This window comes from Pituophis catenifer, unplaced genomic scaffold, assembly GCF_029215685.1.
Source record: "Pituophis catenifer annectens isolate HBS135680 unplaced genomic scaffold, rPitCat1.0.hap2 SCAF_1, whole genome shotgun sequence".
In the NCBI taxonomy this organism is placed as follows: Eukaryota; Metazoa; Chordata; class Lepidosauria; order Squamata; family Colubridae; genus Pituophis; species Pituophis catenifer.
In genome coordinates, this window is record NW_027256881.1 from 248,758,514 (window position 1) to 248,771,596 (window position 13,083).

Below are 13,083 nucleotides of genomic sequence, written 5' to 3' on the forward strand. Positions count from 1 at the left end.
AGGCTAGAAACCTGCGAGGAGGCCCTGAATTTTAGTCCTGCCTTAGGCACAAAGTCAGCAGTCTCTGTGTGTGTGAGAGAGAGAGACCTTGGGCTAGTCATCATTTCTCTGCCCCAAGAAGGAAGCAATGGCAAGCCACTCCTCAGGTATCCTATTTTTTTCCTCAGAAAGAAACAAATTTCTTGCTTTTCTCTGCTATAGAATAGGAAGTTGGACAAAGAATGATAAACATGACTAGAACTCCCAGTTTACACAGCAGTCGGTGCAGCATTTTTTGCACATGTTGTGGAAAAAAGGAGAAAACCAATCTCTTACGCCTCTGTGGGTTCCTGTCTACAAACATATAATTTGCCTAAAGTTAAAAACAAAACCCCCTCAACAATGCAATAGTATTCCTAATATTGAATGTGTTCAATCTGTTTTACCAGCCAACAAACCAGAGTTTAGGAAGTACACAAATTTTTAAAAGTAAAATATCCTCCAAATTGTCTTTGCTCACCTGTATGGTCCACATGCATTGTTGTTTTGTATTCATGAAACAGGGCAATCATGTATCCTTTCCTAGCTGCTTGAGATGTGCTGGCTTGCTTCTTCATAAGGCAAGCAGCTCTGTGACATAGTCAAAAATGAACAATACTATGGCTGCTGATGTCACAAAGCAGGTGCTGACTGGAGAATAAAAGTTATAATCATATCCATATATGTTGCAAGCAGAAGATTTAGGAAGAGTCTATCCTAAAGAGATGTGAGGAAGAGATGGGAGGGAAATCCAATTGCATTAAAAACAAAATTCCAAAATGACCCCCAATGCACAGGAAATACTCACTTCCTTAGTGCTATTGAATAGCGGATAAATTTAGTTCACTATTCAGAACTTTTTCCCTTTCATTTTAATAACACCTTCCTGTCTTCACATGTTGATTTCTCAACTATTTCCATTCTCTATAAACAATCTGCCTCTTCCTTCATCTCTTACAGGACTGCTGCATACTAATTCCTCAAACAAGTTCAACACTAATGGTAGATTACTTACCTATGCTATCAAAACATGGAGAACTGAATAAATTAACTGGTACATGGAAGTTATTTATACCTTAGAACAGGGGTGTCAAACTCACGTCGTCATGTGATATATCATGGCTTTTCCCCCTTCGTTAAACTGGGTGCGGGCATGGTCAGCGTGTGACGCATCCAGCCTGCAGCCCACAAGTTTGACAGCCCTGCCTTAGAAAGATTTATGCATTAATTTATTGAATTGGAGGCCCCTTTCCCCTTAAAAGAGATTCCCAAGAGTCTCAAAGCAGAAACAATTTCACGCACTATTTTAAAAAATGTAAAAAATTAGTTTCATAAACTAATTTAAATTGAACAAATACTAATAATTAAAAATGCTTGCTTAGATGTGGTATTTAACAGCATTTCAAAATATACAATATGCCTAGGACAGTGATGGCGAACCTTTTCGGCACCAAGTGCCCAAACCGGAACACACGTCCATGTGCATGTATCTTTGTGTGGACCCAATCGATCGGGTTACTTGGAACCCTGACAATGTGCATGTGTGTACGTGCACGCCTGTTTTTTGGCCCATTTTGAGGCTGTTTTCCAGCACTCCAGTGCCCCCGAAGACCAGCTGGCGGGCATGCATGTGCACGGTGGAAACCAGACCAGCTGGTGACGGCGCACGTGCCCACAGAGGGGCCTCTGCGTGCCACAGGTTTGCCATCATGGGCCTAGGCCCTAGGAGATCGTCCAATTTTAATGGATACAGGCCATTTCATTAATGAAGATACTTTCTATAGGAAAGATACTGATGGCCTTCATTGTTATAGGAAAACCATAGATGTATTTATTCAAGAATGGAATTTAGTTATTTATGACAATTTATTCGCTACCATATTCCAAGGTTATATCTGGTTTATAGGGACCTCAGCAAAGATTATTTCCTCCTGATTCAGCCAAGTAGACAAATACTGAATCAATTTAAGTACTTTATTTTTTTGCTCGAAACTTTCCATTAAGGAGTTCCTTAGATTCTGCATCAATTATTTTTCAGAACATCATGTTTCAGGCAATTTATTTCTCAAAATTTTAACAATGATTTTACATTGCCTGACACTAAAGGCACGCTCATGAACATGGTATTCTGATGGCCAATTCATGACTTTTATGTAGACATATATAAGCTATCAAGCCAAAATTGGACGCAATAAATAGTACTATTTTCATTGACCTGAAAGCATTTGTCAATTTAAAGCAGCCTACAATATTGTTTGGCCAGACCAATTTATACAGAAAAAAGAATCAGTAATATGCTTAGAGACAGCATGGCTGAAGGTGACATAGATCATTATATATGGGGAGAATTCAGCAGACAATCTCCTTAGACATTTTGACATTAAAAAGTCCAGCTAGGGTTTTGCCATTAGATATTCTAGGCCAGTGGTCCCCAACCTTTTTATCGCCGCGGCCCGCTGAGCGCGCGCAGGGGTGGGGCCGCGGCCCGCTGAGCGCGCGCAGGGGTGGGGCCGCGGCCCGCTGAGCGCGCGCAGGGGTGGGGCCGCGGCCCGCTGAGCGCGCGCAGGGGTGGGGCCACGGCCCAGGAGCCTTTGCGCAGGCCCATTGCGCACGGCCCAGGAGCCTGAGCCTTTGCGCAGGCCCATTGCGCACGGCCCAGGAGCCTTTGTGCTGAAGCGTTCCTGTCCCCCGGCCGCTGCGCGGCCCGGTGCCAGGTACTTCACGGCCCGGCACCGGTCCGCGGACCGGGGGTTGGGGACCACTGTTCTAGGCTGCTAAACTGATATCTAATTTGCAATTCTATTTGAAAGAGCCAGAAACCCAGGAATGTGTTTCTTGCACTTTTTCGGATTTAGAAACCTAAAACATAGGCTATATATGCATTGTACATTGAATGACTAACTAGTTAATGCAGTTTAGCTTAGTTCTGCAAATCTATCCAATATTAATTTAGGTTCAAAATATTGTGTAAGCCCTGCCATGAAAAGAAAACACAGTCTCATAAATGGTCCACTTGAATGTAGTGTATATCAGAGTTATCACTGAAAGCCAAGCTATTGTCATTTCAAAACAGATCTGATCATGGTCTGGGTGTCAAACTTTCCGCATCACGTTACATATCGTGATGTTTTTCCCTTCACGGAGCTGGGGTGGGTGTGGCTTGGTGTGTGACACAACTGGCTGGCGGGCTGCCAGTTTGAAACTCCTCTGGAATGACAGCGACTTGGCATATTCTAGGTGGCTACATTTTTAAAAACTTACTGCATCAATGGTCTCAAAATCAACGGTATTTTAAAAATAAGACAACATATTAAGCTTTAAATCACAACTAATGTCTGAATATTATTTTTTCCCATCCCAAAGATAAGAATTTTAGAATTGTATAGCATGCCTATAGCAAATTTACTGCAACTCTAAGATAATATTGAGTATTGTAGGGTATTTTTTGCTCATGAGAATATTAATGTATTTGTATTTATATTTAGGTTTTTTCTTTCTAGTATGTTTTGAAGAGCAAAGGCTAAGGATTAGAGATGATATAATATGAATGAAGTATCACATTATTTTTTGGCAGCAAAGGCCGCCAAAAAATAATGTGATACTTCATTCACATTGCAATATATTAGAAACTGCCAAGAGACTCAGCCTTGTGGAATATCTGTTATGGAAAATAAATAAAAATATCTTGTTTTTTAAAACACCTGTATTTACTAATATACACATTGTTTTGATTGATCATCTCTGAAGACAATGTAGGTTTTCATAGCATCTCAACAAACAATAAACATTGCCCCATTAAATAAAGGAGATGGCATTTATGAGTCTCTAGAGGGGAAAGGTGAACTGAGGTTGACATGTTCAGAGGCTTGCAATGCAGAACATAAATGTCAGCAGAAAGCACTGGGTTGTTAGTTATTTAGGAACAAGCAGTAGAGCTGAACCTACTGAGCACAGCTGAACACATATACCTACTGAACTACTGTTCTTTTAATACATGGAACTATTTTCGTAAGTACGGAAATTGTAGGTTTTGTAAGATAGTTTGGGTGACTTTTCACATATTCAGATCAAAAGTTTGAGCATTTTACATTTCACAATTAGATTCTGTATCAAAATTTTGCAATATGTTATGACACAATAGAATTCCTCAAAATCTATTCTTGGAGATTGTTTCTCTGAAAACAGTTGCTGAAGGTCTAAAATAATCTGCTGGAAGATATGATTCTGGGCAATATGGTCCATTTTCAGGTTAGAGGTGAAGTTTATACATTTGAAGATATTTAATTCCTTTAGGTTTGTTCTTTTGCTTTTCATTATACTGTACATTGGGTTTCCCCAGAAACAGTATATCCTCCTCTGAAGAAATATCAGGCCCCTTTATAGCATATCACGAAGACTTAAGTTTATAGATTTGCTATGATGTATTAAATACAGCAATAAGATATCAGCCATTTTTCTTAGTTAAAAGATTTACATGTTTAAAACACAACCCTGGGTAACTCTCAACAAAAAAACCAAGAACTATAAAACCATAAAATCTGAAACCATAAAATCGAAACAAAATTGGCAAGTCAATCATCCCCTTGGAAAGCTTCATATCAAACTCTAAATATTTTCATTGCCTGGGTAAAAAGCCAGGTCTTGATGGCCTTCTGAAAGACTAAAAATGTGGGGGCCTGGTGAATCATCAGGGGAAATAGCGTTCCATAAGGTATGGACAATAATTGAAAAGGAATGCTTCCAGGGTCCTAATAGGTGGCAAGATTTCAGGGAAGGAACCTGAAGTGTGCCTATCTTATCTGACCTGGCTGCGTTCTGGATGATTTGTAGCTTCTGAGAGGTCTTCAAAGCACATTGCAGTAATCCAAATGGGAAGTGACTAAGCATGAATGACTCAACAATTGGTGCACAAGGTGAAAATGCCATTTTCTGCACATTTGTTATTATTGCAAAGTATTTAAATTACCCTAATTTAATATTGTACTAGAAGAGTCCTAATAGGCAGGCAGCAAATCAGGTGGAACATTTCAAGAATAAATGTAAATTTTGTTGAAATGTTGACTTTAGTTTGTAAAAATCAGAGTGACCTGTGAGATTTTATTGAGTTATAAAGTAATTTCAATAGGACCAAAACAACCTTAACACTTGGTAGAGTTGGGTGGGAATTTATTCTAGGTTGGTCATAGGTTATAACAACAATCTGAAAATTATGTACAAATGCTATAATTACAGCAAAAAAATGGATCTATGCTTCTGAGTCTATGTTTTAAGAACAGTTTTTGCAATAATGTTTCAATTCCTTGCAACTTGCTCTTTAGCACTCTTGGTTTCTACTTAATGACTTGTTTTATTAATCTATTAATCTGCAAAAAGATGTGCAAATTGTTACAGTCTTGGAGTGAGTTACAGAAAATAAACTGGTACCTATTTCTGAAAAAAATATGAAATTAGATTTTGCACTAAACAATAATATTATTCAACTGATCATGTCATTCATTATTATTATTTCATTCCAGGGAAAGATTAATTTGTTTTATACATTGACTGAGTTTCTCATTTTTCTAATTTTGACATAATACCAGTCATTTATCAGTTTTCCTTTACAAAACAAGCCTACCTGAAAAGCACATCTTAATAACGTAATGTTTTCAGTATGTTTCCTAATATAATGCAGTTATTCTAGCACACATATTTTGTGCATGTTTTCCTAAAGATAAATTTTTAGACATTTTTCCTTCTGAGTGTGTTCTAATTCACAAATTAGTTTAGAAATAAGTGAATTTTCCGATTAAAACTAAATTAGGTTTTTGTTGGTTCTTAGTTATTCTTGATTGTGTTGCATAAACGTTACATGAATAATATTATTGTAACAAAAGTTTTATTGATATCTGCAACTAGATTATATATGTCAACACAGTATGGTACGTGCAGAAACAACTTGTTACTTCCACTGATGTTACCCAACTTTTGCATTTGTTTAGGAAAAATACTGTCCAAATTTTATTTTCAGTTTGCAACTCCATTTTGATTCATTTGAAGAAATTCCTTATACAGTTTTTCTTGTGCTTCATACATTTTCTTTAATTTCTTCATCTGTCCTTTGCTGAGTTCTTTGCCTTCCATATCATGGGTTGGGAGCCCCTAGAAAATATTAATTCAATGTAAATGAGTGAAGAGGTTCAGTTTCAAATAGTTATATGAATGAAATGATCATGGGGATGGCCTTGAACAAGCCACTTTTGGCCACTCTTGACATATGGTGAATAACATTGGTGCTTACAAAATTTTATCTTACAAAATTGCTGCATTATAAGGTTTATAACTAATTACATTTGTTAAGCACTTTAAACATTTGAAATAATCACAAGGTTTATTATATCATTCTTATTACAGCATTTTACCAGGTGTTTCCCTCATTCCTGAATCCTGAATCAAGTGTTTGTGGTTTTTTTAAAAAAGTTACAGTATTCTTACATTTTCATCAAATTTGGAATACTTGTCATGCTCAGATTTAAACATCTCTCCAGGTGGAACTTTCATTTTCGCAAGTTTTGCTGCCTGTAAAATAAAGATATTTTACAGATATTATAATTAAGATATTATAATTCAGGAATAAATTAATAACATAACAGTCCTTGAATTATAACAATTCTAAAGATCGTTCAAGATTACAATGGTATTGAAAAAACTAACTTATGACTAGTCCTCGCCTTTATGACCGCCACAGTGTCCCTGTGGTGACATGTTCAAAATTTGGGTGCTTGGCACATGTATTTAATGACACTTGCAATGTCCTGGGGTCACATGATCGCCATTTGCACCCTTCCTATGGGCTTCCGACAAGCAAAATCAACGGGGAAACTAGATTTACTTAACAACTATGATTTATTTAACAACTGTGGTGATTTGCTTAATGACTGAGGCAAAAAAAAGTTATAAAATTAGGTGTGCCTCACTTAACATCTGCATCAATTAGCAATGGAAGTTCTGGTCCTAATTGTGGGGGGAAATAGGAGTACCTGTACCATTGCCACATTTTTTGTTGCTCACATTGTAATAAACATACCCAACCTTTGGCTAAAAATAAACTTTGATCAACACTTCAGATAGAAATAGATGTTCATGTTAATATCACAAACATGCTATATGAAAGCACAAAAGTCTTTACACTGTAGAATGACTTGAACACTGGAAAGAAAATTATCTTCAAAGTCTGTAGTGACTCTGATATCACTGCCCACCATTCAGTTCACGATATAGGTTATTTACCTCTTGTTCTTGTTTCTTCTTAGCTGCTTCTTGTTTTTTCTTCTTTTTTTCTTCTTCAATCTAGGCGAAATCATAATAAAGAATGATTACTATTTTAAAAATAGTATTAAAATCACTGTACTGTATGCATATATTCCTCATCCTTCAAGTCTGATTATTCTGCATCATTACAGAATATAGAGGGTATATTCATGATCTACCTGCTCAATCTAAATAAACAGCTATACTGGGGTAGCAATGATGATATAGGAAGATACTGGAGGTGAATGATCACTCTAATGACAACAGCAAAAACATCATCTCACATGGGAGAAGGCAGCGGTCCCATGTTTTTCCAAGAAAAAGTGACTGATAATATACTTGTGGCAGAGGAAATGTTGAGGATCTTTTGGAGTACCAATGTCTCATCATAAAGGAAAAGCAAATTTGAAGTGGCAAAGATTGAATTACAGGGGAACATGAACTGGAAGAAGCATGAACATGAGAAAACACAGTAAAAGATTAAATTAGTTGACTGCACATTGTCATTTTAGAGATCAAAGGATTAAAATGGTTTGGAATTGGTGAGAATATCACATGGACGTAGCTTTTTGGAGAAGTCTATAAATGCTGGGAATGGTGGAAGGAAAAAGAAGAGGACAATCGGCTATAAGATAGATGAATTCAATTATAGTAGTAGCACATAAGGAATGAAATGGGGATAAAATTATGAGGGCATAGCCCTCATAATGTCATAAGTAGATTAAGGGGGCATTTTCTTGCTCTAGCAAATAGAATGTATGGATTAGACCACAAATCCCTAGTAAAATTTGTACTCATAGATAAACTTATTAAGAAGTATAGAGATACCGTCCTTGTTGTGGTCAGATCATTTCCTGTTGAGACTGGACTTTAAGATGCCACTCCTCCATCGCAGGGAGGCGGAGCCAATTAAGTGGTTCCGCCCCAGACGCCTAATGGACCCTGAAGGGTTTCAGAAGGAGTTTGGGGAGATACCTGACTCCCTTGACTATAGTCCGGCCGAAACCCTAGTGGCTGCCTGGCATAAGGCGGCATCTGGGGCATTGGATCGGATTGTGCCTTTTCGGCCTCTCAATGGCAGCGGATCCAGGAAAGCTCCCTGGTTTATTGAGGAGCTCCGGGAGATGAAGCGCCAGAAGAGACGTCTAGAGCGACGCTGGAGGACCAGTAAATCTGAATCCGACCGAACACTTTTAAAAGCCTTTGTTAGGACTGACTTAGTGGCGATACGGGCGGCAAAATGTTCATATTTTTCCGTTCTTATTGCATCTGCTGATTCTCGCCCAGCCGCCCTGTTTAGGGTAACTCGCTCCCTCCTTAATATTGGGGGAACGGAGGAGCCCTTGCAGGGTAGAGCTGAGGAATTTGTACAGTTTCTGTCAGATAAAATCGCCCAGATTCGGATGGACCTGAACTCTGATTGGGCAATACTGACCGAGATGACAGGGGCGGGTCTTAGTCCTATTGTGTGGGAGGAGTTTGAGCCAGTGACTCCTGAGGAAGTGGACAAGGCTGTAGGGGCAATGAGTTCCTCCACCTGTTTATTGGACCCGTGCCCCTCCTGGCTGGTTTCGGCCAGCAGGGAAATGACACGAGGCTGGATCCAGGCTTTAGTTAACGCGTCCTTGAGGGAGGGGTCCTTCCCGCAGCCCTTAAAGGAAGCGGTTGTAAGGCCCCCTCCTCAAGAAGCCTTCCCTGGATCCAGCAGAATTAAAGAACTTTCGTCCAGTCTCCAACCTACCCTTTGTGGGAAAGGTTGTAGAAAAAGTGGGTGGCATTCCTGCGGTCATTGGATGAAACAGATTATCTGGACCCTTTTGAGTCAGGCTTCAGGCCTGGCTACAGCACAGAAACTGCTTTGGTAACACTGATGAATGATCTCTGGCAAGCCCGAGATGGGGGTCATTCCCCCATCTTGGTGCTACTTGACCTCTCAGCGGCTTTCGATACCATTGACCATGGTATCCTTCTGGGACGACTAAGGGAGTTGGGAGTGGGAGGCACCGTGTTACGATGGTTCTCCTCCTATCTCTCTGGTCGGTCAGAGTCGGTGTTGGTGGGAGGACAGAGGTTGACCCCTAGGCCCCTCATTTGCGGGGTGCCTCAGGGCTCGGTCCTCTCTCCCCTATTTAACATCTACATGAAGCCGCTGGGTGAGATCATTCGACGATACAGGGTGAGATATCAGCAATATGCTGATGATACCCAGCTGTATATCTCTACCCCGTGTCAATTCAGTGATGCAGTGGATGTGATGTGCCGGTGTCTGGAGGCTGTGAGGGTCTGGATGGGAGTCAACAGGCTCAGACTTAACCCAGACCGAGTGGGTGTGGGTATTGCCTCCTAAAGACTATGTTGCTTGTCCATCCTTGGTTCTGGGGGGGGAGAAATTGTCCCCCTCAGAACGGGCTCGCAATTTGGGTGTCCTCCTAGACTCACAGCTAAGATTAGAGCAACATCTGACAGCTGTGGCTAGGGGGACCTTTGCACAGGTTCGCCTGGTGCACCAATTGTGACCCTATTTGGATCAGGAGGCGCTCCTCATAGTCACTCATGCCCTTGTCACCTCACAGTTAGATTATTGCAATGCGTTCTACATGGGGCTACCCTTGAAAAGTGTTCAGAGACTGCAGCTGGTCCAGAACGCAGCCACGCAAGCTGTTGTGGGTGCACCTAGATACACCCATATTACACCAATTCTCTGCGAGCTGCACTGGCTCCCTATTGGTCTCCGGGCACAATTCAAGGTGTTGGTTATTACCTTTAAAGCCCTACATGGCTCAGGGCCAGGTTATCTTCGAGACCGCCTTCTACCGCATAGCTCCCAGCGACCGGTAAGATCCCACAGAGTTGGTCTCCTCCGGGTCCTGTCAGCTAAACAATGCCGGCTGGCGGGCCCGCGGGAGAGGGCCTTCTCTGTGGCTGCCCCAGCTCTCTGGAACCAGTTACCTCCTGAGGTCCGGACCATCCCCACCCTACTGGCCTTCCAAAAAGCTGTGAAGACCTGGCTTTTCCGGCAGGCCTGGGGCCGTTGATCTCGCTTTGCGATCTGGCGAGATCCGGCCATAAATGGTGTGAATGCGTTCTAAGGTTTTTAATGTTTTTTAATCTTTTAAATATTTTTAGAATGGTTTTTTTTTTTAATGTATTGTGAGCCGCCCTGAGAGGGGCGGCATATAAATTTAATAAATAATGAATAATAAATAATAATAAACAAGTAGAGATACCTGATTACATTTCTGTTGCAAGCTCATGCATAAATGATGGATTATTCTAAATTAAATTACATGTATATAAAAATAATTCAAAGAATAAAATGTAGAACCTTTTCCTTTTCTTCTCTTTCTTTTAGCAAAGTGTCTCTGTCTACCAGCTTGACCACAGTTGGAAGTCCTAGGAGAAAATAAAAAAAGATATTTTAAATGCTTTTATGTATGTCATTACTACAGCCTATCCAGTCTATCATCCATATAAACTGTCAGGAATCAAGTTTGATTGCTACTGTAGTGTTTCGTATTAGCAACTGAAAAGAGAAGTCAAGACAAAGGTCAGGCAATTCTTTACCTTCATGATCTTCAAACCGAACTCCATGCTCTGGAAGGATATCATCTCGAAGTGAATCGCAAAGCTGCAGAACTTCAAACACTACAAGAACAATGAAAATGTTGAAATTTAAGTAAAATATTTTCTCTGGTCAGCTGGATATACATCAAAGTAAAGACCTTTTTTTAACGATTTAGTGGGTTTTCTTCATGATATGATCTTGCTAAATTTTTCTGTGTTTGTTTTAAAGGAACGAGCATTCGAGGAAACAATGTATACTACGCAATCTGAGAAATGGAATGACTGAAACTTTACAGGAGATGCCTCATTATATATATTAGTTGTTTGGGTTTTTTTTAGTTCTGTGCAGCATTTTCTCATTGGTAGCAATTTTTTCATATCTCAGCAAAGAATCATACTTAATCCTGCATTTCAAGAGCCAGAATTGACTGAATTTGGGAACATCCCTACAATTATACAACTTAACCCCCTGCATAAATAAACTTTAATTATTCCAGTGAAATTGACTAAAACTGCAATCTTAAGTAGATTTCCTTCCACTTAAATTCTCTCAATTCTTAACGACTAAATATGTTTAAAATTGCACCAAATAAACCACAAGAAAACATTATATGCTCTTTTAAAAATACATAATTGGAACTGCTTTTGTCCACAGAAGCAAAGGGTCAGGAGCCAATAGGTGAATTGAAGTTCCTTATCTCCAAACCATATCACACTGATATTTTGCAACAAGTGTTGTTTTTTGCTTTAAATGCTTCTAAATGTCCTGATATTATAATTTATTTGAGGCATTTTCTTCCATCTCAGTTATCAACTAAACATTCAAAAACCAAATAAAGTCTTTGCTAAGAACAGTCACTATACTCCCAAAGTTCCCAGTTTCTGCTGTTTTTGTTCAATAAATAAAAATGTTTTATTTACATATAATATCTTAGTTAAACTCTTCTGGATTAAAAACAAAAAATCAGTGGTGCATGAATCTTTGCTACAACACTAATGATCTCAAAATGAGATTTCCACATGTAAATTATTAAGCTCTACAGTGCCTAGAAGCAGGAGAAGGAAAAGTCATATTAGTTAAGATTCTTTGCCTTGATATTGTGTCTCAATCATAAAAATATGCTTTGTGCAGCAGGCTATAGAATCTGGACAACCCAAAGAAGTACAGCAGGGAGTGGGGAAACATGGTAAACCTTTTTTTTTCTTCACAAGTATGCTTTAAAATAATAAAATTTCATGCAGTCATCAGTAAACGCACCACCGTGCAATAAAAATGTAGAGTTATTTCTAAATAGCAAACTGAAATAAGCCTGAATATAAATGCAGAGTGTCACTTCGAAAACATGTCCACCTTGTGACTGAAAGGGCTCTTGTCTATTTGCACATTTTGCACAAGGGACTGAATTGTTAGTTGTATGTGGAAACAAAGAAAGGATTCCCTTTTGTAAGAGTGGCATACAATTTGTATAGATGTCTATTTATAACCAGAAAAATCTCACCTTTTTTTTCCCTGGCAATTTGCCTTACCCCTTCTCTGAACTCAGATAAAACATGAAGATACGGCATTACTGTAGATTCAAGCTGCAGCATAAAAAAAAAGGCACTTTAAATATTATTTCTTTCCTAAGCTACTTTTACCCATTTTCTTCCAAATTAGGTCGATTTGTAAAACCATTATCTGAATGAGGTGAATGAATGAAGCAAAGGAGCTCTTATACCTGAGTTTTATACAAGTAGTCCTCGACTTAATGACCACAACTGAGACCAAAATTTCTGTTTCTAAGCAGGACAGTGAGTTTTGCCTCATTTTACGACTTCTTTTGCCACAGTTAAGTGAATCACTGCAGTTATTAAGTTAGTAACAAGACTGTTAAGTGAATCTAGTTCCCCCATTGACTTTGTTAGAAGGGAGCAAAAAGTGATCACATGACCACAAGACACTGCAACCATCATAAATATGAACCAGTTGCCAAGCATCTGAATTTTGATCACATGACCACAGGAATGCTGCAATGGTCATAATTTTGGAAAATGGTCACAAGTAACTTTTTTCAGTGCCGTTGTAAGTTCAAATGGTCACTAAATGAACAATAGTACCATAGGTCAAGGACTACCTGTTCCATAGATAGACAACACAATGCAAGGCACTCAGGCATGTCAGAAGACTGGATCCCTTTTAAATATTAGTCTTTGTTTTGGAAAAGACAAAAA

General features: G+C 39.1%; 1 protein-coding gene across 2 annotated transcripts in view; it reads right to left on the reverse strand.

Annotated features, from left to right (window-relative positions):
- Positions 1-5,167: 5,167 nt before the first annotated feature.
- CARS1 (cysteinyl-tRNA synthetase 1) overlaps positions 5,168-13,083 on the reverse strand; it is a 48,314-nt gene continuing 40,398 nt past the window's right edge. For both annotated transcript variants that reach the window (XM_070957426.1, XM_070957427.1), the window contains 6 exons: positions 12,372-12,453; positions 10,873-10,953; positions 10,634-10,701; positions 7,288-7,347; positions 6,493-6,576; positions 5,168-6,159 (listed from right to left, as the gene is read on the reverse strand). In XM_070957426.1, the coding sequence (XP_070813527.1) occupies positions 6,025-6,159; positions 6,493-6,576; positions 7,288-7,347; positions 10,634-10,701; positions 10,873-10,953; positions 12,372-12,453 (510 nt within the window). In that variant the 3' untranslated portion in view covers positions 5,168-6,024. The remainder of the gene's footprint in view (positions 6,160-6,492; positions 6,577-7,287; positions 7,348-10,633; positions 10,702-10,872; positions 10,954-12,371; positions 12,454-13,083) is intronic.